At 34.5% G+C, this 23,723-nt stretch overlaps 2 protein-coding genes and 1 long non-coding RNA gene across 4 annotated transcripts; 2 read left to right on the top strand and 1 right to left on the bottom strand.

Moving 5' to 3' along the window:
- The first annotated feature begins 334 nt into the window (after nucleotides 1-334).
- On the top strand, nucleotides 335-11,878 carry LOC123713505 (serendipity locus protein alpha). Its single transcript, XM_045667209.1, has 10 exons — nucleotides 335-472; nucleotides 611-814; nucleotides 1,215-1,460; nucleotides 1,872-1,991; nucleotides 2,300-2,657; nucleotides 2,987-3,168; nucleotides 9,064-9,256; nucleotides 9,382-9,761; nucleotides 10,560-10,701; nucleotides 11,545-11,878. The coding sequence occupies exons 1-10, from the start codon at nucleotides 425-427 to the stop codon at nucleotides 11,775-11,777; spliced, it is 2,106 nt and encodes a 701-aa protein (XP_045523165.1). The 5' UTR covers nucleotides 335-424; the 3' UTR covers nucleotides 11,778-11,878.
- A 5,053-nt stretch (nucleotides 11,879-16,931) lies between these two features.
- Nucleotides 16,932-21,078, top strand: LOC123713808 (neuropeptide-like precursor 1). Of its 2 annotated transcripts, XM_045667674.1 has the most exons (6): nucleotides 16,932-17,009; nucleotides 18,226-18,322; nucleotides 18,391-19,165; nucleotides 19,233-19,374; nucleotides 19,772-19,804; nucleotides 20,238-21,078. In XM_045667674.1, the coding sequence occupies exons 2-6, from the start codon at nucleotides 18,227-18,229 to the stop codon at nucleotides 20,581-20,583; spliced, it is 1,392 nt and encodes a 463-aa protein (XP_045523630.1). In that variant the 5' UTR covers nucleotides 16,932-17,009; nucleotide 18,226; the 3' UTR covers nucleotides 20,584-21,078. The 2 variants fall into 2 exon arrangements, with proteins under 2 accessions (XP_045523630.1, XP_045523631.1); XM_045667675.1 differs by lacking the exon at nucleotides 19,233-19,374 and having other exon boundaries at nucleotides 20,238-20,484.
- A 127-nt stretch (nucleotides 21,079-21,205) lies between these two features.
- LOC123713229 lies at nucleotides 21,206-23,089 on the bottom strand. The gene is made up of 4 exons (XR_006754163.1): nucleotides 23,003-23,089; nucleotides 22,156-22,344; nucleotides 21,398-21,556; nucleotides 21,206-21,313 (listed from the first exon to the last, which is right to left on the bottom strand). It is a non-coding gene; the product is annotated as an uncharacterized LOC123713229 (long non-coding RNA).
- Between the last annotated feature and the right edge of the window lie 634 nt (nucleotides 23,090-23,723).

The raw sequence follows: 23,723 nt of genomic DNA on the forward strand, positions 1-23,723 counted from the left end.
GCTTAATTTTACAGTATTGACATTGTATTGTATACAATTCATACTTCAATATCTTAAGACGAATAGACTATACAAGACAAAAACTAGAATTACTTAATCAAAAACAAGAGGGAAAGATTCACGAAGAAAGGAATATTTATGTTTCTTGAAAGGAAATGCATAATGGATATTAGTGGAATAGTGGAAGTCCGTCGTAATAAGAATAATAAAAATTGGCAAGAATCTATCAGCAGTATTCGAGTATTTTATTCTATGGTGTACACAGATTAAGTAGTTACATCGTTTAAATAATTACTATATGATAGCCGTTACAATTTCAAAATATTGTTTAATTTACAAATTAAACAATATTTAATACATTAAAATATATATAATATTAGTGATAGGAACTACAAATAAATCAATATTGTTAGATATAAATAAGATGGAGATTCCGGTAAAAACTCAACGCGATATCATAAAAATAATTTGGGTAAGTATTGTATTAGCAAGAACCAAAGACCTGATGAAACGATATTATTGCTTATAAGTATCAATTTGGACAGAAAACTGGAATTTGGGTATCAATTTGTTTCAATTTATTGTAACCTTGTACCATTCATGTTTTCAGCGTCTTATCTTCAAGGAAATACAACCATTATTTAGAGAAATAGTCGAAAAGTTTGAACTTTTACATAAATTTGATGAAAAAGAAAATGATGTTGTCGATAAAATCTGGAATGTGTACAAACTTTGCAATGATCAAATTAGGAAGTGTATTCTTATATTAATAGAAATTTTTAACCATAAAAAGGAACACAATTATTGTAATAAGGTTTGTTCTTAAACTGTTTGTTTCTGTTGTTCTTAGCTTTGTTTTTTTCTTCGAATATTATAATGGTTATTTTTTTAAGAACCTATATGATGTACAGTCTTTAATAGAAATTCTATGTCAAGGAGTAGTTAAGTTAATTCTTCTTTGTTCGAATTATCTTTATAACAATAGGAATTTAAAAATACTATGCACCATATACACCACAGTTTCACCTGCTTTAATTTCACTATCCAACTATTACGATACCCATCTAATACCTATAAAATAAAATTTTATATTTTAAGAAGTGCAGTCACAAGCATAGTACAATGACAAAAGATTTTTATATGTTTATATTTATATAACTACTGAACCACTGATGTACATATTATGTAGCTATTCAATTATCTATATGTTACAGGAAAGCTTACAATGTATTCTGGAACGTCTATCTTGTTGCCATCAGAAGTTACAATCAATTGATTCATGTGTGGATACACTTTTTGGTAGCAGTCATAGCATCACAGATGACTCCATAAATATCAACACTATGTATTTTGTGAATTGGATAGATCAGACATTTGATATTCTCAATAATCTTTCAAATACAGTTTATGAAACGGATTACAAAATCTCTGAGGATCATTACGAGCACTGGAAAGACAATGTATGTGAATTAAGTGTTTTTATACTTTTCTAAAGACTTAATAGTGGTAAAAATGCTAGTTAGTTAAGTTCAAACCATCACATTTTAATGTAAGAAAAACTGCTTACCTACATAACACTTATAGATTGAAGTTACTAAGCCCAACCTTTAATAATAAAAATCACAAAGCTCATAATGTGATATCTTCACTTGTTGGATATTGTTTTGCTCACAATAGATAGCTGTACTTGCTATATTATTTTCATATTAAGGCACTTGGAATTAAAATGAAAACTGAGGGGCTAATTTAGAACTTTGAACATCATTTAGAACCTTAGCTTATTAATTTGTGGGCCTGTTTTAAGTTTAGTACATTTTTATCAATTATATGGGCATTTTAAAATGTCACTGAAATAATTAATTATTTTTCAGCTTGTAATATGTGTGAGTGGAATTCATACATGTATTGATGAAATGTTACTATCAGCGATGACTCTTTGTAAATACTGTCTGCCGATGGATCAGCATATTGTCAAGGCCCGATGTCAAGTGGTAAGTTAAGTGAACATGTTAATTCTATTCAAGAATTACTTTTAAATGAAAAAACAATATATTTTTTACCATGACTACTATAGAGAACCATATATTGTGTAATGTTTATAGTTAAATGTGTAGTACTTGTTTAAACCATAGACAATATTTAATGATATTTTTTTGTATGCTTTGACTTTGACGGTCTTAGGTTGGATTCTTTATGTTTCACTATTTTAGTATTTCACTGACTTGCCTCATGCACAAATGAGGACGGACAGATTAAAGTTAATTAAAGAATGTTTTTAATCTGGTATGTTTAACTTCAGGTTCTAAGAGAAACGAAGGCCCTCCTCTCTGACCTAATTAAAGGCGACTTAGATGCCGTATTTCATGCATCCAAGGAGAATTTAATTCTGCCAATAAAACCATCGAATATTAATGTACTTATAGATGTGTTAAAGGATGTTTTATATGTACTAGAAACAAACACAAACACAGCACTATTGGCGCTCGTTATCCATTGTTTCTCATACAATATATGTCCGGTGGACAAATTGAGAGACCATTTTGTTAACGAATGCTCCTGCAACGAAGAATGTGATTTGGTTAAGGACTTTGATGTTTATAATGAACGGCTGATGCAAATTGGATCTTTTGCTATATCTTGTTCGTCGGATGAAAATAGTATGTATAAAATGTTCCATGACTCATAGTTTAACTAAGGTATTGTTCCCACGTAAGTGAGGACAGAGATAATAAGTTTGAGACTAGAGGCTTAGTGCCTTTAGCTTTCAAAGCCTGAGATCGTGACTTCGAATTCTGTTTAGATCGTACGATGAAAGCAAACATCGCAAGGAAACCCAAATTAGACCCATAAATAGAATTATAATATCCTACTTGCCTTTAAAAAAAATAGATACAGAAATTTTCAACTAAAAGTAGGGGTTGTAGCACCACTGTTTTTTTAGCATAGCTATGCATTGTTTATCATAAAGATTTTTTTTAATTTTCAGGAGTTCTAAGCCTTCGTAGTGGCTTAGCAAGTATAGAAGGCCTGGATTCACATTTGGTTCCCGCGGTGATGGTAGCACCCTTGAGCTATAACTCATCGTTATTGGTTAACATTTGGAAACGGGAAGTTGCTGATATAAGGGATCAAGTGTTTCTAATTGTTGATCCGACAGCTTTTGCACAGGTAATCAATTTATTAAGAAGGTTTTTATTTGGTTAAAATAGTTACTAGGGTTGCCTGGTTTGTTAGCCTATAAGGTTGCTCTAAGAGTAAAAATCGTAATATATTATTTTCATATTTAATTTTTTGAGGTGAAACTTCTTTAGGCGCATGAAGGTAAAATGAAAAGAGAGAGAACTATTGAGACGTATTGAGAGAGAGTGACTATGGGAGATCGAGATAAAATACACGCTATTTGTTGATGTATTCGTTTAGTAGTTACATATTAGAACTTTTGATGGCAAAGTCGCATAACGTCTTGTGCAGTAAATAAAATTAATGCATTTTTTTATTTATTTATATTATCATTAGCACAAGCTATATAAAAATACAGTTTGAATAGGTGAATACATAGATATAGTGATCAAATACTTAGAAATAATTAATTTACAAACAATTTCACTTCTGACATGTGCACTTTGTACGCACGCACTTTTTTATGAGGCTAGGACATTAATAAATTTAAAGTTATTTATTTAGTAGTTTTAGTCGCAATAGAATTATAAAATTTTAGACATCTTTCAAATTAAGGAAAAAAATGATGATCAAGAAACAGATTCTGAAATTTTGGGCCAAAACCAAAAGTTGCGGCCCCATTTGTTATTTGTCTTTGCAATCCTTGTTTTTTTTCTTCTTGTTTATGGCTTTTATTTATGCCAACTGGGCACAAGGTACTTCGCCAGTGTCGTGTAGATGGAGAAGATACGAAGGAGATTGATCGGTAAAAATAATAATTAAGTTAATTTTGAATATACACAAAAAAAATAGTTGAAATTGGATTGTTAGTTTTGAGACAGCACAGACAACACAAATATGAGTAAAAGCATTATTAAATACTGTTTACTATTTATGAATAATTTATATATATTACACTTTAATTCTATTGCTTTCTATATATTTACATAAAAATCTACAATGTGGACTAAACACAAACATTAACAAACATTTAACACTTAAAGGACGGGGGACTTTAGGGGGAAGAATGTCATAAAGAGGATAAGTTAGTTTGGGACAATTAAATAGTATGTGAGATACAGTGCCTTCATCCAAGCCACACTCACAGATAGAGTGATCCCTTATCCGGAGCTTGGCTAGATGAACAGGGGTGCAAGCATGTCCAAGACGCAGACGCGAGATTGTGGATGTAATCCAGCGATTTGCATTTCGATAATAACAAAACCAGGGTTGTCTTGGTATGTTTGGTTGGATGGAAGCATAAAACTTACCCTTAACCGATTTGGAGTCATTCCAAAATGTCTTCCAGGTTCTGTCCAGATATATCTTTGCAAGAGAACAAAGATCCTGAGCTGAATTTTTAAAATGATCTAGAGAACTTGACTCAACAGCTGCTTTGGCACATGAATCAGCAGTCTCCCAGGAATCGTTTCCTGGGATACCTGAGTGGCTAGGAATCCAAACTAGTATGATAGACAATCCTTTTTGATTACAAGAGAGCAGAGTCTCCCTGATTTTTAGTATAATAGGAAAACTTGATTTGCTACGAAATGGGTTCTCTTTAATGAAAATAAAATAGCTGTCTGTTGTATGTTATGGGAGTGTGCAAATAGGATTGCTTCCAATAGAGCTGTGGCCTCTCCTGTGAACACTGAAGACTCGGGAGGACATTTAAATTTTAGGGTAATTCCATACCGAGGAACCCAACAGGCAGCACCAACACAGCCATCGGGAGACAGCTTTGATGCGTCAGTGTAAATAAGAAGATGATTTGACCAATTTTGATTAATATAGCTTTGTAATTTGATGTTGGTATCTGGGGCTCCTTTGATCAGACCAAGGTCTGTGATGATGGGAGGGTTGTATATCAGGGCTTTATAAGGAGTAGAATATAGGGGATTTGTTGGAAAAGATATCATGGGGTTAGGGAGGCTGGTGTACTTTAGATAACTATCGAGCAGATAGGAAGAGGAGTTGCGGGTGCAAGGAGCATGTGATAGTCGGGTTAATCGATGCCAAAGAGGGTGGGATGATAACTGTAACATCTTGCTAACAAAGCGGTCACATAAATACGGCCGGCGAATGTGTAGAGGAGGATCAACACACTCAACCTGCAAAGCATTAGTAGGGGAGAATTTCATTGCACCTAGAATGATTCTTAGGCACCTATACTGAATTTTGTTTAATTTTCCAGCAGCTGATTTGTTAAAGGGATCCAGAACAAACATACAGTAATCCATATGACTATGTACTAAGGCATTATACAATAACTTTAAAGAATAGGGGTGAGCACCCCACCAAACCCCCGCTACTGCTCTTAATACGTTAATACCTTTTCACATTTTTTTATTATGTGTTCAGAGTGGGCAATTCCGTTCAGCCGATTGTCTAAATAAATACCTGTCAGGTTGATTGCTTGATTTTCAAATGAAATGAGTAGAGTAGGAATGTATCTCTTCCTTGTAAACACCACTGCCTGAGATTTGCCAGCTGACAGGGACAAGCCGTGGTCAGACAACCACTGGCCTAGTTAATACAAAGCAGAATTGATACGACAGGATACTTCCCCTATACTGCCTGAGCTGTGATAGAGGACAATATCATCAGCATATTGTAAGATGTTACAAAAACTGGTGACAGACAGTTCGAGGTCGTGGGTATAAATGCTATAGAGCAGAGGGAGAACTGAGCCTTGAGGGAGACCTTTCCAGACTAGTCTGGGGGGAAGAGAGGTATCCTGATGCTTTATCAGAATAGATCTGCAAAATAGCAGATTACATATGAGATGAACCATCCTCAAAGGTACACTCAGCTTAAGCATTTTCTGCCTGAGCGCCGGAAGTAGGACACTGTCATATGCAGAAGCAATATCAAGAAACACACCCACAAGGTACTCTCCTTTTGTAAAGGCTAGGCGAATGTCTGTTGTCAGTATACTGACGCTGTCTGTGGTACTCAAACCCCTCCGAAACCCAAATTGGGAGGTATTCCAGTCGGTTTTTAAGAAGGTATTCTGTTACTTTAGCTAAAGTAGATGACAAAGCTATGGGTCGAAATGAATTTGAATCTGAAGGGATTTTTCCAGGTTTGAGAATGGGAATGACTATTTGAGATGTCCAAGATGCCGGTATAATACCAGTTTCAAAACATTTGTCTATTATTTTAAGGTAGTAAAGTTTAGCTTTGTCATTTAGTCTAGCCAGGAAGGAATATGGAACGCCATCTTCCCCTGGAGTTGAATCTTTGAGACCATTAAGAGCTATTTGAAGCGCAGAGAAAGAAAAGGGAGCATCCATTTCATCGGAAGCTGGAGCTGGCATAGAACTCAGAAATGAGTCCACGTAGGGAACGAAAGGTGGAGCCAATTTGTCTGCAAAGTTGTTAATCCAGTCAGAAGGGTTATTTGAAGAAGCATCAACATGGTTCAGGGAACGACGGAATCTCCTCAAATTTGACCACACAATAGTGGATGGAGAGCGAGGGCTAAGGGATTCACAAAATTGTATCCAACTAGATCTTTTCTTTTTCGATACTAACCTTTTAATTTTAGCATCAAGCCTCTGATAATTATTCAAGTTCTCCTGAGACATACAGGCTGAGGAAGATTTCTCTGCAGCCGTTCTCTTACCAAACAAATCGCTGCATTCATCATCCCACCAGGGAGAGGAAAGCAGCAGATTTTTAGGAGAGTGCTTTTTGGGGATCTGATAATCGGCCGAAGATATGAGAGAATTTAAAAATAGATCATAGCAAGACAAGACATTTTCTTCACGTTCCAAATCCGGCAGAGTGTCTACCATACAATCAACGGATTGGGCATATTCTTTCCAGTTTGCTTTTTTGAGTTTATATTTCAAAAGGGGGTTGTGGTAAGAGAGGGGTAAGGATTTGTTGTTTAATGTAATAAGTATGGGAAAATGATCACTGCCATAGGTGGACTCAAGGGCGTTCCAAGTTAGTTGCGAGGCTAGGTTAGGGGAGCAGAGGGTGAGATCCACTGCAGATTTGGGATTCTGATTAGGGTATACCCTGCGAGTTGGGGAGCCATCATTGAGGATACAGAGATTGACAACGTCGAGTAAGTCAATCAGCAGTGGAGCAAACCTATCACTATCGTGGCACCCCCACATAGTGTGATGGGTATTAAAGTCACCCATGGCTATGATAGGGCTGGGAAGGGATGATAAAATTGATTGTATCTCGGGAAAAACAGAAGGAGAAGGGTGAGGAATATACAAAGATACAAAAGAAATATCTAAGGTACGAACAGCAACAGCATTAATCTGTTCGCTATGGGTAGGAAGAGGAATTTGGGAGAAAGGGAAAGGAATGCCGTACAAAGACAGCACTGCCCGCATACCCATCATTCCTGTCATCCCTCAGACAGGAGAAACCAGGCACCCGAAATCGGTAACCAGGTCTCAGCCATGTCTCCGAGATGGCAACAATTGTGGGTTTATGGAGGTTTATGAGGGAGATCAATTCGTGTTTTCTTGAACGTAAGCTTTTACTATTCCATTGAATTAGGGTTATTGGGTCCGTTTTGTAATAATTTAAAGAGTTGGGATAGGTTTTTGGCAACGTTGGGCGGTAGGGGAATTTCGCTACATGGGGCGACAATACTGAGAAGGAATTCAGAAATAAATTCTAACATTTTGCCCTGAGAGGGAAGGGTGTCAACATTATTGTTGAGAGCACAACCATTTGGGAGAGATGAGGAGCATTCACCAACAATAGTCTGGTGAGCTGTTCTATCTGAGCTGCTAGAGAAGCTTGGGGACGAGAGGAGCGATACATTGTTTGGCGATAGGAAGTTTTGGTAGGAGTTTGGGCTTTTTGAGGAGATCTTGGAGAATAGACATGAGGGGTAAACATTTCTTTTGTTATCTCAGCATATGAACGTCGGACAGGTGGAAACTGAATTGCTGCTTCAACGTATGAGATATTGTTCTGGGACATCACCATTTTTATGGATTGCTGTCGAGTAAATTCTGGACTGCCCTTGTTAGAAGCAAAATGTTTACCTGAGCAATGTAGACATGTGGATGTTTCTAAGGTGACTGGTGAAGGTGAAGGGATAATAGTTTTAAACTTGCACATAGTGAGAATCGGGTTAACCAGAAAGTTGTTGGCAGCTTCAGCAGAAGAGAACTCAACGGTAATTTTATTACGGCCTACATTTTTTACACCACCGTGTATGACAGAACTAATTTTGTGCTTATGCATAAACTGACCGAATGTAATAGCACGTAACGAGGCTCCAGAAGATGGGTCCTCTACTTCCCGGGAAACTTGGACAATGAATGGACCTTTATCATCATTAGAGTACGATCGAGGGCCATCGGAAAAGGAGGGGTGGACATATAGGTGTTGAACAAACGGGTTCGCCTGAGTGGGATCCGTAATTGTTTTTTTAAAGGAACGCATATTTCTCTCCTCTCCTTGTCGTTTGCGAGACGTAGAAAAGGTTCCCGGGTCGGGAGGTTCGGGTTCAGGATCCATTTTACTGGAACTGCAGCGACTATATAAGTTTAAATTTTATACTTTACCAGCACCAATAGGGTTAGTTTTGTGATGATAGAAAAATAACAACTATTTTAGCTTTGGAAAATCACAGAAACACCGGGAAAAAAATCTCACTGTCACGTGCGTCAACCATCAACCATCCGCTTTCTCAATCCTTGTTTTCGTCTTCTACAGACGCGAACTCCAAATGACGTCACAAGACAAATTTCGAATGTTGCCATTTACTGTGACGTCATTTTTTAAAAATATTTAGAGCATAATTTATAAGATTTAGTTGTATGGTTATTATTTTAAAATAATATTTTCAATTTAATTTAAAAATTGTTTTGCGATTAATATAATAAAGAAACTATATATGACAACCCTTTCTTATTTCAGAGAGCAAAGCAAATGATGCACAGTACCTTACTTGAGATTATAAAAGATAAAGTTTACAACAACACTAAAGTGTGTTGTGTGATCAACACTGGTTGTGTATTAAGTGATTTTTTTCACGTGTATCGAACCAGCGAACCCGACGCTCTGACGCATCATGATAAGCTGCTACCATTGATAAGTGACTTGGATAAAGGTATCATTTAACTTATAAATTATATTCATTAAAAAATCAACAAACAAACCATTTATAATTACAGTAGACCAACCAACCAACCAACTTAATTTAATATTAATAATAACCTGAATATTAAATTCCAGTGATACCAGAATGCAAAATTGTCAGTAATATATTGGCAACACACGATGACTTTAAATACAAAACGAGAATCACAGACTCAAAAGCGACTTTCGAACAATTAATTAAGAGATTAAAACTCCTCTATACCATAGTGAATAAAATAAATTGTCTATTATCACCCGAGGAAGATATTTTTGAGGAATCGATCAAAAATGAGACTTTCTCAGTGGCTAAGACAATGAATAAGAATACGATGTATTTGACTAAAATGTTTCGGACTAATGTTAAGTCGTCAACGGCGAAGTTTCCATTGGCGATTTTGACTAAGAATTTTAAGGCGAATAAGGAACTGAGTTTTTCATTAAAATTGGATGAAATATGTGATATATCGGTTATAAAGGTGAGTTTTTCTAACTTTGATTCATCGTGTATTTAGAGACTTAATTTCACTCTCACTCTCACTTTCACAATTCAATAATTTTGCTTATATGAGTCAATTGTTAAATCATAACCGTGCGACGAAAATACGGTGACAAGACCATGGACACTCAAGTTGCAATTCGTTGCCGGCCTTTAGTTTGTAAGTAAAACAATGAAATAAAATAAAACATGAACGTTTCGTATATCCACCCATTTCTTGCATCTAAACTATTTTTGTGGTCTTTAGGGTGGCTGTCGACACAGGTCGAACATGTAGGGCCTCTCAGACAATTGCAAATTCGTCTCGCTATTTTTAAGATCGCTCTGAGCAGCCTGAGACACAATTAATGAACCGAAATTCTTCCCTCGTACGATCATTTGTATGGCTGATCAAATGAAGACATTTCTTCGATTCTCTATTAAAAAAAAACATATTCACGTGACCATGTTAATGAAATTTCTTTCGTGCGAAGAAATGTCACAATTTCGTATTGAGCACTGTCAAATGTGTCAAACGTCAGATAGATTGACAGCTGTATAGATTGAAGCAATCTATATAGATGAAGTTTTATGGATGTTCTAGATTACAGATAACAAAATTCGTAACTGATTGAAATAATAATTAGTACATGGCGAAATCCAATACGTTTTTTTTATTAACGGAATTTTTACAATAAAAAATAATTATGTAACTAAGCAGCACATACTCTATCTTCCTATATATATTTTAGAAGATGATCCACGCAAATATATAGTATTTTATATTTTATTGTTAAAGGGCCGAAACACGTCGATTTTGTATTCGCCGTTGAGAAAGGGCTCATTACGAAAAGCGTTATTAAGTCGATGTATGAAAGTAGAAAATGTAGCACATCCTAATGAGGATGAAGAAGACGAAATGCTCAGCTTGCAAATAACTGGTAATTATTTTCACAAAAACTATATATACTATACTATATGCAAATCATTCATAAAGGTAACTTAATGTATAGGAATGAACGTCACTCAAAATGCTTCTAAATTTAAATGTAGTGCCAGTTCTTAAATCAAGGACGTAGAACGGACTGGCTCTTGGACATTTGACGTGAAACGGACAGCGAAAAAAAGTGAGGTCGTAGAATTCGTTTATATTGGGTTAATGCCTCTAGTGGGTATGAACGCAATTACGTAACATTTTCATGAAGTTATATTTCAAGTTATGGGCCTTTTACATGTAATGCTAATTGAAATTGCAAAACGTTATATACAGAAAAATCCTATTAGAAAATTTATTCCAAAAGAAAATCGAAATTTAAAACAATATTTTAAATAACTTCGACGACTTTTTTTTTCGCTGTACCCTTCACGTAAAATGCCATTTCATCTTTACTATTTTTTTAAATAATAAACAATTCATGATTTCATCGAAGTTGTGTTATTGCCTTAACAATTTTCTAATATAATGTAAAATTATCACACCGATCATGAAATATTGACATTTCAGTCGTAATGAAAATATCTACATTAAGTCATCGTTGACAGATGTATCCCATTTTTATATATCAATTCTGTTATCTGTATCGTTATACTTTATGGCGTTGTAATGTTTGTTTCATTTGTATATAAGAGCAGTAAATAAGAACTAAATGTTTCTAAATTATTCTCAGAATTTAAAAAAATAAAAAGAATCACATGGTTAAATATACACTTTTTAGGAAAAATGCATAAAAACTTTTTTACATTATTTAAGAACAGTACCATGAGTTTTCTTATAAAATTTTCAGATGTTTTAAATGACTTAAACAATTTGACAAAATCCAGCCGAATGATGAATGCAACATATAACGATAATGATTTAACGAATGATCTAAAATTATCAGTTAACGAAACTGTTACGAATATAACAGATGCAATGGACGAGCCGTCGAATATAGGAACCCTGGAAAGGATTAATGATCTGAAATTGGTGACTAGTAGATTGAGTGATTTGAAATCAGCACAAGAGACCAGCCTTTAACTTATTGAAATTCAAACTGTTGTATAAAACTAAGGGACACGCTATTACATAGCTGATTGCTGATTGGGCGTGTATAACAAAATATATTTTAATTTAACAAAGTATAGTTTCATTTATCTAACCTAAAAGTTTACCACCAAACGCGCAAATGGGCGGCCACAGATATGTAGATTTGTATTACAAAGTATAATTGTATTACGCCATAGACATTACAAATTGAGCGCTTCCTTTTATTTAGTGTTTATTTTTGCTAGATGCAAAATCTGTTTAGTCGAGATTTGTTTACTCTGTGGCATATTCAAATCTTAATCTCTGATATCCAGCGTAAGGACTGCGTCACTACAAAAACGTTTTGGCGTTCTTAATTCGAATATGAGATATATACATTATTGATTTTAATATTCATTGTTAAGTTCTTAATAAAATAAATTCATATGTTATTTGTGATTAAATATTTATGCATGTACGGTGTTTCTATTAATTCGTATTTTTAATGTATTAAGAAGTTATATAATGATATTATTAAGTTACGAAACGCCAACTGAGTTTTCCATGTGCGCAAATATTTGATACTGCTCATTTGGTGGGCATCATCGTTAGCAAACCTCACAAGGATTTAGAGTATATAAAATGTAATGAATTTGAGACACAGAAGTCAAACTTCGTCTTAAGTCTCTATTCCTACCCTAAAATAGTTCTCCATTTTTGCCCAGTCGCATAAAATATTAATATCGTGACAGAATGTTCCCAGAGCGACCAATCAGCGCTGATTTATAACGCGAGTGTAAGTTTCGATCGACCTTTTGGTGCTTACGTAAAAACTACGAAGTTCGTTTGGTATAACTTCGTAACTAATGGGGTGTAGGACAGACAATATATGGTGTCTGCTGTTTATGCCAATCAATCGGAAACGTTTCGACCGATATCGAACCCGGTGAACTGTGAAGATTTGCGGATATTCGGAGATTATTATTTTCACTCTATATTATATGTTATAATCACGTAACAAAAGCTTAATGCTAAATGAAATAATGTGCTATACTTATAATGTTGAAGATAGTACCGGCGTTTGAGTATACTTTGAGTTTGAGTTTGTGGCGATTACCTAAATAGCCACAAACTCGGGCGAAGAGCGGGCAAGAAACTTTCCGCCATTTTTTAAATCGCTAAGTTTTGAGTCATACAAATTGTTTGAACTGGAGCAAATCAATCCAAGGATTAGGATCATTTAAATATTCGTCAAATTTATAAACAGCTTTATTGATTAATTTCCGTTTAACGAGGGTTTTGAATTTATTTAGTGATAATTCTCTAATTTCGCGTTAGTTGTAAAAACGAATACAATTTCCATATAAGGAGTGGTTTATCTTCTGGAGCCTGGTTGGTTAAATTAGTTCTGTTTCGAGTATTATACTGGTGAAAGTCATCATTTGTTTTGAAATCGTTTATATTTTTTTGTACATACAACAAGGCTTCAATATTCTTGAAGCTTTATTGACTAGATAGTGTCATAATTTTTTTTCCCTTTATTATACGAAATAATATAATATAATCAGAATATGTCGCATTAGAAAACCGATGTGGTTTGTATTAATGTAACCATAGAAGTCTTGAAATTATTCCTTACCGATTTACTTGGCCAGCCCCTGTCACAATTAAGTTGTCTGTTTAAAAAATAAATATATATATTACTATTATTGTTTTATTCTTGAAATAGTTTTATTTAAGTGCTAACCAAATCATTAAACTATAGCTCTTTTATAACAACGTAATATCAAGAATATATATTGTATTATAATAAAACTTTACCCAGAAGCTACGCAATAAATTGTAAGCTATTTTTAAATATGTCTAATGGGCGTTTAGATTGCTTACCTTCAGACTTCAAGTGTTTCGACAACAAAGTGAGTACGTCCACAGGCTCATAATGGAAACTTTATAAGGTGAAAGGTACTCGACTCGACATTGGATTGTTTTACGATAAATAATAAAGCCACTCTATACAAAGTTTGATATCAAATGGGTGATAGTTTTGTTATTATACTCTTTTGGGTAAAGACCGCCTGCACTTTCCATATGGATCTGTGGATTTAATGATCTTAAATTATCGTGATTCTTGTCTTTTTATTTTTGATGTATCCTTTTTTAGTTTGTTTTTAGTTCCTGTTTCGTTTTGTCTTATGTAATATGTATTTTTGCGTTTCTTGCCTATCATATCTAATCTAATAAATTTATTTCTCACAGTGGTTGCCTGGAAGAGATCGCTCAAAAGCGATAAGGCCGGCAGTTGCCCTCCTTTTCATTTAGTTGTGTTCAATTTTTATATTGTAATGAAATAAAGTATTAATAAATAAAATAATATATTTACGTGTATGTCAGCAATAGGAGCCTAGTAGCAGTGGAGGTTTATGTACAGTTAAATTATTCCGGCAAACGTGTTGTGTCTCAGAAATTTCGACGTGTATATGTCGCAGCCAACTAGCTTAATAAGCTGTTCAATTAATAGGCTACCCTTTTAACTAAACGGCGCCGTTTAACTAACGGCCTGAAAGATATTCAGCCGTAGCGTTTGTAACAACATTTAATAAACTGGCTGGCTAATACTTAGGCCATTTGTACGATACAGTCATTATTTGGCAGAAATAAAAAAGATGAAACAAATGCTTAAGTCAAATTTACATTATTGTTGTCACTTTTCAATTGTACTTGTTATTTTTGATGAAACTTTGGAAAACGCCATCAAAGTTGTGGTTTGCCGACACAGTAATATTAACAGTTAAAAGAGTTTCGTTTTGAGTTTGAGATTGGCCGAAAGTGGAATTAAATTTAAATTGATAGTCAATAGGCTAGGCAAGTAATGAAACGTCATTGATCCAAGTCATTTGTCTAGCTGTTATATCAAATGGCTGAATATTATTCAGGCCGCTAGTTAAACGGCTAGGCTGTTAATTGAACGGCTAATTAAGCTAGTTGGCTGCGAAATATACATAGAAGGTCGATAACTATTGTGACAACTACATTATACGTCTATAATATAATTCGATGACTTCAGAACCCTGAAACTCATTAACGAAATTATTCCGGCATTAAGTTATTTATACATTTGATTAATTAATTAAGTTTTTTTTAATTAACAGAAAACCTTTTGCTATCCATTTATCTTTTCTAAGTACATTTTTAAATCAAAGTATATTACCCCCATATGCTTTACAAATAGGTCAGCAAAGACTCGAGAAAACTATTATGTTGCAAGAGTAATGGGAGCTTCTTGATGCTGGACAGTGCGAGTTGAATACACAGCAAAAAGGTTATGTTTCCGGCAGCGGCGCGGTGCGGTAATTGTCCGGAACGTATAATTTTATAATCCATTTCGTTATTTATTATCTTTAAACCAAATGTAATCAAAGCTAAATCTGAAAATATATATACTACTTCTCGACCTTAGCCACTGGGATCTTCGGGCCTGTCAGCGGTTAGACTGTTCAAGTTAAGTTTAGTCAAAATAATTTATTCAAATAGGTAACACAATGTAGACTTATGAACGTTAAAGAAGAAATACATATTATATGCTTCTAATTTTACATTTACTACCAGGTCTCAAATCAATGGCGTAGAACGGAAGAGAAGAACTGTCAATAACTCCGCCACTCTTTTTAACCGCCAGGTTTTTTGTCGCTTTACTATCAAAAATATTGTTTTAATTATTAAGCAAAACATCGCGGATCTGTTCATTATAAATCGAATGCTATTAACTGGTGACCTTTTAAATTAAATTTATTTATCCATCCCTTAGGACTCTGGAAGCTTTTAAAACCTCCTCTTGATTGGATTTCTCTTAGACATCACTGTAACCTTGTAAAAGAGTTCATTATTTAATGATGGCGTTTCTGCATACGGGGTTAGAGAAGCTCCTTCCAGTGTTTAGACTCACTTTAATTACAGTAGATTTACTGAAATGTGTATAACCTATTGTGTATAAACTATTATAAAGTGGAAACTATATACATGTGAATCACTATTACATGTGATTGCCTTACCTAGCGCTAATTAGGACATACATAACTTGACGTCATGGTTTAACCTGTCAAAATTGCTATCACACAAATATATAGTATTTACAATATTCCTAACCTACACAGTAATAAATAAAATATTTATAAAATATCGATAAGTAAAAAATTAAACAAATTTAAAAAGATTGGTCCCTGTGACACTGGCATTTCCTCGCTGTATTGCAATACTTATTCGTTGAATGAGGAATGCACTAGCTCTGGGATCACTAGTACTATCTACCAGGCGCAAACTTAAAGCGTTAATTAGCGCCTGTGCGCGTGTTGAACGACCCAAGATTTATTAATATTTATTTAATCAATATCGACCAAAATCTAATTTGGGAGAGAAATTCTTATATTTGAGAGTCATAACTCATTGCAAATTACTAAAAATGATTAAACTTTATGATCGGAATATTATTAATAGATACATAAATCAAATGTAACAATTATCCAAATCACTTAACCCATAAATATTTTTCATATTAACACTGCATTTACGCGTCAGTCCAAACGGCGTATACATAAACTATTAAATGTTTTTAAACTTTATTCATTAACTTATTAAAAACTGGTTGTAGGAAATAAAAAGTATTTAGCATTCTCAAGACACCTATATTAGTATCTACAGGATTCTCTCAGCGCCTCTTGAAATCTTAATATAACTGAACGATCGGAGCTTTAACGGCGTTATGTTCGTTTTTTTTATTGAACTTGGGGCAAACTCACCTGGTGTCAAGTGATAATCGGTAGGGGCCTGATTATTTAAAAAAAAGCGTAGTTAACTTGCAAATATATAAATATGGAATTATTAACTTAACACGTTTTTTTTGAAAATAAAATATATTTGTGAAATAAAAATTAGATTGTGACTTGACGGACGAAAATTTTATGATATGTGATGCGTTGAAAATGTAAAATAGGCATTTTACGCGTTTCGAAATTATTTAAATTTCTGTATTTTTCAGTAGATACTGATTTTTAGCTGGCAACACTGGTATTTTACTTTTGGAAGTACTAGCTCCTCCCATGGGTGCCACGCATGCGTGTAAATTCGCAAAACTCATATAAAAGCGACGCTACCAATTTCTAGTAGCATTCCCGCCAAGAATCCAAAGAGTTAGCTAGAAAACAACAATATTCAAAAGTTTATTTTCAGTGTCTGTGGATTTTTAGTACAGTGAGTATCTTTTGCCTTTTATTCAGTGCGCCATAGATATAATTTATTAAATTGTAATAGAACAAGTTTTCTGCGATAAATTGTATGGTAAATGACGCTCAAAAGTAAATATACGTTTAAAACGAATAAAAGTTTTGCTAGTAGCATTACTTAGAATATAAAAAAATTTTTTTTACAAAAATACATTAATTAAATATTTGACAGTTTTATGCTACAAAGTTGTATTAATATTATTTAAATTGTTACGTTGCTCTATACTTATTTTAGACCATCTGTAAACGATATTGCCAAAAATAATGTTGTAATATTTGTTTCTGTGTTGAAATTTAAAAAAAAGTTTTGGAGGACTAAGTCGAGGTCCTTCTGAAAAGCTCTAAGTTTGTAACGCTCTAAGGTTATAATGAAATATTATTCTTTTGGTGTCTTTTTATGTATTTTTTTGAATTATTGGTTTATATACTGGATTATAAAAATGCATTTATGACTCGCTTACAATAAAATTGCAGGCGTAAACTCTTAACCTTTACCTCTTTACACAAATTTATAAGCTACGACAGAAAGCTCGTGTAACTGCAGGTAATTGAATCTGCCAAGCTTGTCCCTCGTTCGACAGGCTATTTATTAGCTTAAAGAAGAAGAATTATCACTATGCAACATATAAGAATAGATTGAATATGCTTATGCAAAAATTATAAAATCTTATGGACACTTTACACTTTATATTTTATTCCCGATTGATAACATATATAATCTAATATAACAATATTTGCTGATTTGCAATCTTGACATATTTTTGAATCAATAAAAGTAAAACTTAGGAGTGTCTAAAGTTATGTCGAACAGGTTGAATTGATACTTTTCAGGCGCGGAAATTAATTGTAATTTCTGTATATTTTTCCGGAGGACGGTACAGTAGGCCAGGCCGCGCTAGTTTTCTGATTCCGAGCCAAATGGAAAGGTCTGATTTATCAGTGTTTTGTCGGGAATATTGATGTTAGGATTAGTGTCGGCTTTGAATGTGCACACACTGAAAATAATAAAGTGACAGCATGATGTGGAGGTTTAAATTGATACTTTTCATACGCGGAAATTAATTGTTATATCTGTTGCTTTGCTGAAGATCGGAAATAAAACAGAAACAGAACTTTTTTTACTCTCCAGAAAAATGATAGAAGAAAAGATCCTCTTAAAAAATATTTTTTCTAATTGTTTGTAGAATGAGACTTGGCAAGCGGATCAACATGAAGAATCCTCGTCCTTTTTTTCTATTTACATTTGCAGTTGTTTTCGCTATCTCATCTTATGTGACTGAGGTAATAATTCATCTATGTCTAGTCTAATATTTTTCATTTAAAAAATATTTATTTGTTCATTATTTTAGGTACAATGTCTCCCAACTGAAAGCTCTTCCAATCCCTGGCCTACATTCCCTCGCAGAAATGTGCAAGCACTCGCTAGAGATGGCTATCTTAGAAGTATCGCTCCTGACTACAAGAGAAGCATTTCTACATTAGCTAAAAATGGAATGCTTCCAACATTCAGAGCACCATACAGTGACACTGACCAACAAAACCAAGATGATGAAGAGGTCCATGAAAAACGGAATCTCGCTTCTCTTGCCCGGCTTCGAAGCTATACCACTATGAAGAGAAACATCCAAGCATTAGCTCGAGACGGCTTCCGTTTTGGTAGAGGACAGAACAGTCAACCAAATGACAAACGCAACGTAGCGGCATTAGCAAGAAATGGCCTTCTTCACAAACGTGATGAATTAACCGGAGATGAATACTACTTCCCATTTTACCAGAACCCAATACCACCTCTCTCAGAAGTCGAGGGTCCTTACGATTTTAACGAAATATATGATTACCAACAGTCTCTTAATCCCGACATGTACGCACCGTTGCAGCAAGTAGTCAAGCGAAGTGACGTTGGGTTGGCACCCACTGATAGTATGAACAGATTGGATAGTGACGCAAATTGGTACTACAAAAGGGGAGTTGTAGGAATGCCAGTACACGGCCTTTACCGACCTGTATTCATCGACACCAACGGTTCTCCACGTAACAAGAGATCCATATATTCGATTCCAGATGTGATTGATCATAATGATATTCCTGATTACGAATCGGAAAATGATGATAAGCGATCAGTCGGTGAGTTTTTCATCCTTAACTAATTGGACAACGTATGAATGATTTTAACGAATTGTTACTGTTACAGATGAAGAGATGCTTAACAATTTCCAAAAGCGCCATATTGGTTCGCTTGCTCGGTTAGGATGGTTACCGTCCTTTAGATATTCCGGGGGACGGTACAGTAGGTCAGGCCGCGCTAGGTTTCTGATTCCGAGACAAATGGAAAGGTCTGAGCTATCGGTGTTTTGTCGGGAATATTGTTGTTAGGATTAGTGTCGGCTTTGAATGTGCACAGAAACAATAAAATGACAGCATGATCGCTGCTGAATTGGTGAACAATTAGAAATGTAAATTTGAAGAACCGACTTCAATGTTCGAAATCTTCATCTTCTGTGTACTTAAAACATTTGTGTTAATTTTTGGATACATATAAATTTGAAGTCGGTAACAAATTAATTGTTTAGTGATTAGATTCATAAATGTTAGTTTAGCGAGGTTGAAGCATGAGATGGAATATGTGTATTAGAGCTTTGAACATTCATTTCAAAGGTGTCTTGTTTGTGCGTGTTTAGACGACTGATAAATAAGTTTCAAACTCTTGCTAACTGGTCTTATGTTTTACAGGAAGTATACCTATGACGAGAATTTCGGGACTGGGTGAGTAAAAAAAAATCAACGTTGATACTTTTTTAATTCGTAAAAATAAGTGCATACATAATATATTTTTTAATATTATAAAACTTGAAATATTTTAAACGCTATAGTCAGAAACTTCCATGCATACTTACGTTTCAAACACTTATCATAGAATACATACTCTATTAAAGTCTGATCTGTGTATACAATTACTACAATAAAATCCTATGTCGCGTTTAATAATTATATATTTGGATGTGATAAGGATAAAACATCCAATATCTTGGATATTGAGCTTTTGAGGGTTATAGCGTGAGAGCGTTTAGGATAATTCTTTGCTGTGCTGTTGCTGAATACTAAGAGCGCCATCGGCAATAGATACTTCCTTAATTTTTACATAGTTTAAATTTCTTAGAATAATGTACAGCTTTATAAGTGTATTTTTTTATTATAGGCAATATCTCTCTGATACCGAGGCTGACCCACTCGTCGATTCAAACAACTCCGACTTACCGCCGTCGCCAGTATCTGCTCACACGCACCCGACCGGCCGGTACCTCCACAGAACGCTGAACGATATTCCCCACGATATTTCTTCGTCAACCACATCCAAACAAGACGATCCGTTTGTCAAAAACCGCTGGCACAACAAGGCCCTCCCAAAGTTCTATTACTTCCGGTCACTCAAAGTCCCGTACCACACATCCGGAAAACGATATCTAGACCTTCCAGCCCTTGACAATTTACTCCTAAAGAAAACCTACAACAACAGTCTGCCAAGCCGACGTAAAAATCAGTAGCTATGCCATTGTCCGTTGGGTGAAGCTAAAGTGCGTAATTAATCTATTTTCTAGCCAGCCAGCCATTATTCAAGCTGTAATCTTCACACCACCGGATTGTTTCGGCATATATCAATTACTTATGCAGGGATCATGGATCTTGTAGACAATAATCTAGATTATAATTATTTTAACAATGTTGTGATTACACTATATTTTTTAAACAATTTTGCTAGCGGTTCCTATCGGGTATCTTCTACAAAACGACTTCGGCCAGCACTTGACTTAAAGGATTTTAATATAAGATAGATAATTGTTGTCAATCGCAAATATTAATTCAATTAAGTAGATAGATAACTAAATTCTTAAATATTAAAGAAGTATAAGGAATAATGTGTTTATGAATTATTTTTAATGTCAAATGGTATCTTTAATGACTAGAGTTAGCTGTGTTTGACAAATAAAATTCTCTAAAATGCTTTAACTATTTAAAATCTTCTGACAATAAATGAATTATGCGACCACAAAGATAATAAACTTAATATCTTGTCTCTTCTAAATTTATATATCTAGTCTGTATTTTAATGTATTTTAGATTTTACTATGTATAATATTTTTATTGTAAATAAAAAAACAATCAAAATTTGTGTCTTATTTCAATTTATTTGCCAAACTGTTTTCATTATACATTGCTTTGGTTTCAATTTATAAACAGGGAACGGATTTTCTTAAAAATCATGCCACGGATAACCTGAAATTAGAAAAATTATTGGATTGGAAAAATTAGGAAAGTTATTGGATCTCTATATATCCAAATTTAATAAAGTTAGTTTACCATATTTTACGTGCTGTTTTCGGAGCAGGACCTGCTGGGGGTAGAAGAACAAACACCTCCATTGCAGTTAGGAAGAAATACCCCGCAATTGGTTGTGATGCTCACATTATTTGGTAAACACAACCTTGCATTACTACAGTCGGCACATGAGAGTCCAGGCTGAAAATGTTAATTGTTGAAAATCGTTTAAAAGTCACCAATTTGACGTGATGTTTGACCTCGGCATTTGATTTCCAAGTTTTTTATGTCTTTGAAATGACAAAATCCTCAATAATAACTATGAAACGGTTCAGTGGGTACAGGCTGTCTCGTTTTTGGGCTTAACAGGATCGTAGCACGCCCATGTAACGCTACCCTCAGTATGAGACGATGTCAGAACGATCTATGTAAGGCCGGCAAAGCACTCGCGAGTCCTAGCATTTAGAGTTTCCACGGGCGGCGCTATCACTAACGTTTGGAAGCCGTTTTATACGCTCTATATAATAAGTATAGTTTTATGTTGTATATAAGAGCATTGTTGGCCTAGTGGCTTCAGCGTTTAACTCTCATCCGTGACGTCGTAGGTTCAATCCACGGCTGTGCACCCATTATTAATTTATTATTAATTAATTAATTTTAATATTTATTAATTTTATGTTATATATAAATATCTATATAATTAGTACATAATTTTTAAATATGTTCGACGTCCTGGTGGACAGAAAACCGTCTCCAGTTTGTGTTTCCCCTAAATATGAATCTTTTTTAAGCATACTTACTTCAGAATTATAATTGCAGGAACCGAAAGTTGGTAAAAAAGAAAGAGATGGCAGCGATCTTTCCTGTCTTTCCTCATGATTCAAGATGTTCTGTGCTCGATGAATACCGATTTCAAGTGAGCTTGGCCACCTGATTCGTCGGTTTTCAGTATCCTCGCCATCTTCAGCCACAATCATGTGGACTGCAAGCTTTGATTAAAATGACTTTTTTATTTTAAATTCGACATACATATCTGACAGAATTATTAGACTTTTACATTTATAATGATCATATTATCTAGTCGTTCTTGGCTTTGCACGCATTGAAGTTGTTAGAATCCCGGTTGTGCATCAATTGATTTACTACGCAAGCTATTAATTAATAATAATTGATATTTGCTAGAAGAGCCAAAAACACTTTTCATTCGAAATAGACACCAGGAACAGTTAATCACGAATTAACAATTTTCGACAAGTTTTAGTGAGTTCATGCAAGTGTTGTATAGTGATTGCACACACGAGTTTACATACCACAGACTATATCAGTTGCGCGCTTAAACAATAATTAAATCTCCTTGGAGATGTAAAGAACTTATTTTATCTGTAGTTTATTTATATTAATATTCTTTATTATTATTATTAAGATAAACATACTAGCAGCTTTCTATGTTGATGTGCGCGTATTTGCGGAAATTATCTAACCTGTTTTTGAAATAGTTCAAAGAGGACTAATTACACTTTTCGGAAGCCTATTCCAACCAGCCACTACTCGGATGGGAGGAAGTTCTTGAGGGAATTTGTACTTAATTTTTACATTCTATTATTAGATAAAGAATAGTTAGAATATATGAGATAAAATATGTCTTACCAGAGCAGTTGTTAACACAACGAAATATATTTTACTATGAGCCATTTCACCACGGTATAGATTATATTTAAGAAAGGCGAGATGGCGTATATATACAAGTGTTAAATAATAGAATTCATTATGACTCGGATCGTGCTATGTGCTTATAATAAGTTAATGTATTAATAACCTTTGTAATGTAAATTTATGTAGAAACTAATAAAATCTTAGAACTCTGTTTGTATATTTTTTTACAGCAATTAAAACTTACTTGATTGATACTCATTAAAATCATATGATTTTTTACTTCTAAAAATCACGTCTTAACTCTCCTCGGCTCGCCTTACCACGGTAGTAAATTCCTCTTCTTCTTATCCGGTACACTCTTGACAGAGCCGTCGTGATCGCTATGTAGTAGTGGTATTGAAAGGGGCAATGATGCGCTTCACGACGTTTCGCCATCATTGCCTATTAGAAGTAATCCTGCTACACTCATTGAGTGTAACTCTTACGGCAGACTTGATCTGGTTGGTCCAATGCGTTGGTGACCTTCTGCGCGGTCTAGTGCCTTCCATCTTCCTCTGGACGATAAGGCGTTCTATGGACGGAACATCACGCCGAGATACGTGTCCGAAGAATGTAAGGATGCGAGATTGTACTGTTGAAAACAAACGCTGCTTAATGCCGAGTTTAAAGTATCGAGACATTTGTACGAAACTCGGTCCACGAAACCCCAAGCATT

This window comes from Pieris brassicae, chromosome 8 (assembly GCF_905147105.1).
Source record: "Pieris brassicae chromosome 8, ilPieBrab1.1, whole genome shotgun sequence".
Classification (NCBI taxonomy): Eukaryota; Metazoa; Arthropoda; class Insecta; order Lepidoptera; family Pieridae; genus Pieris; species Pieris brassicae.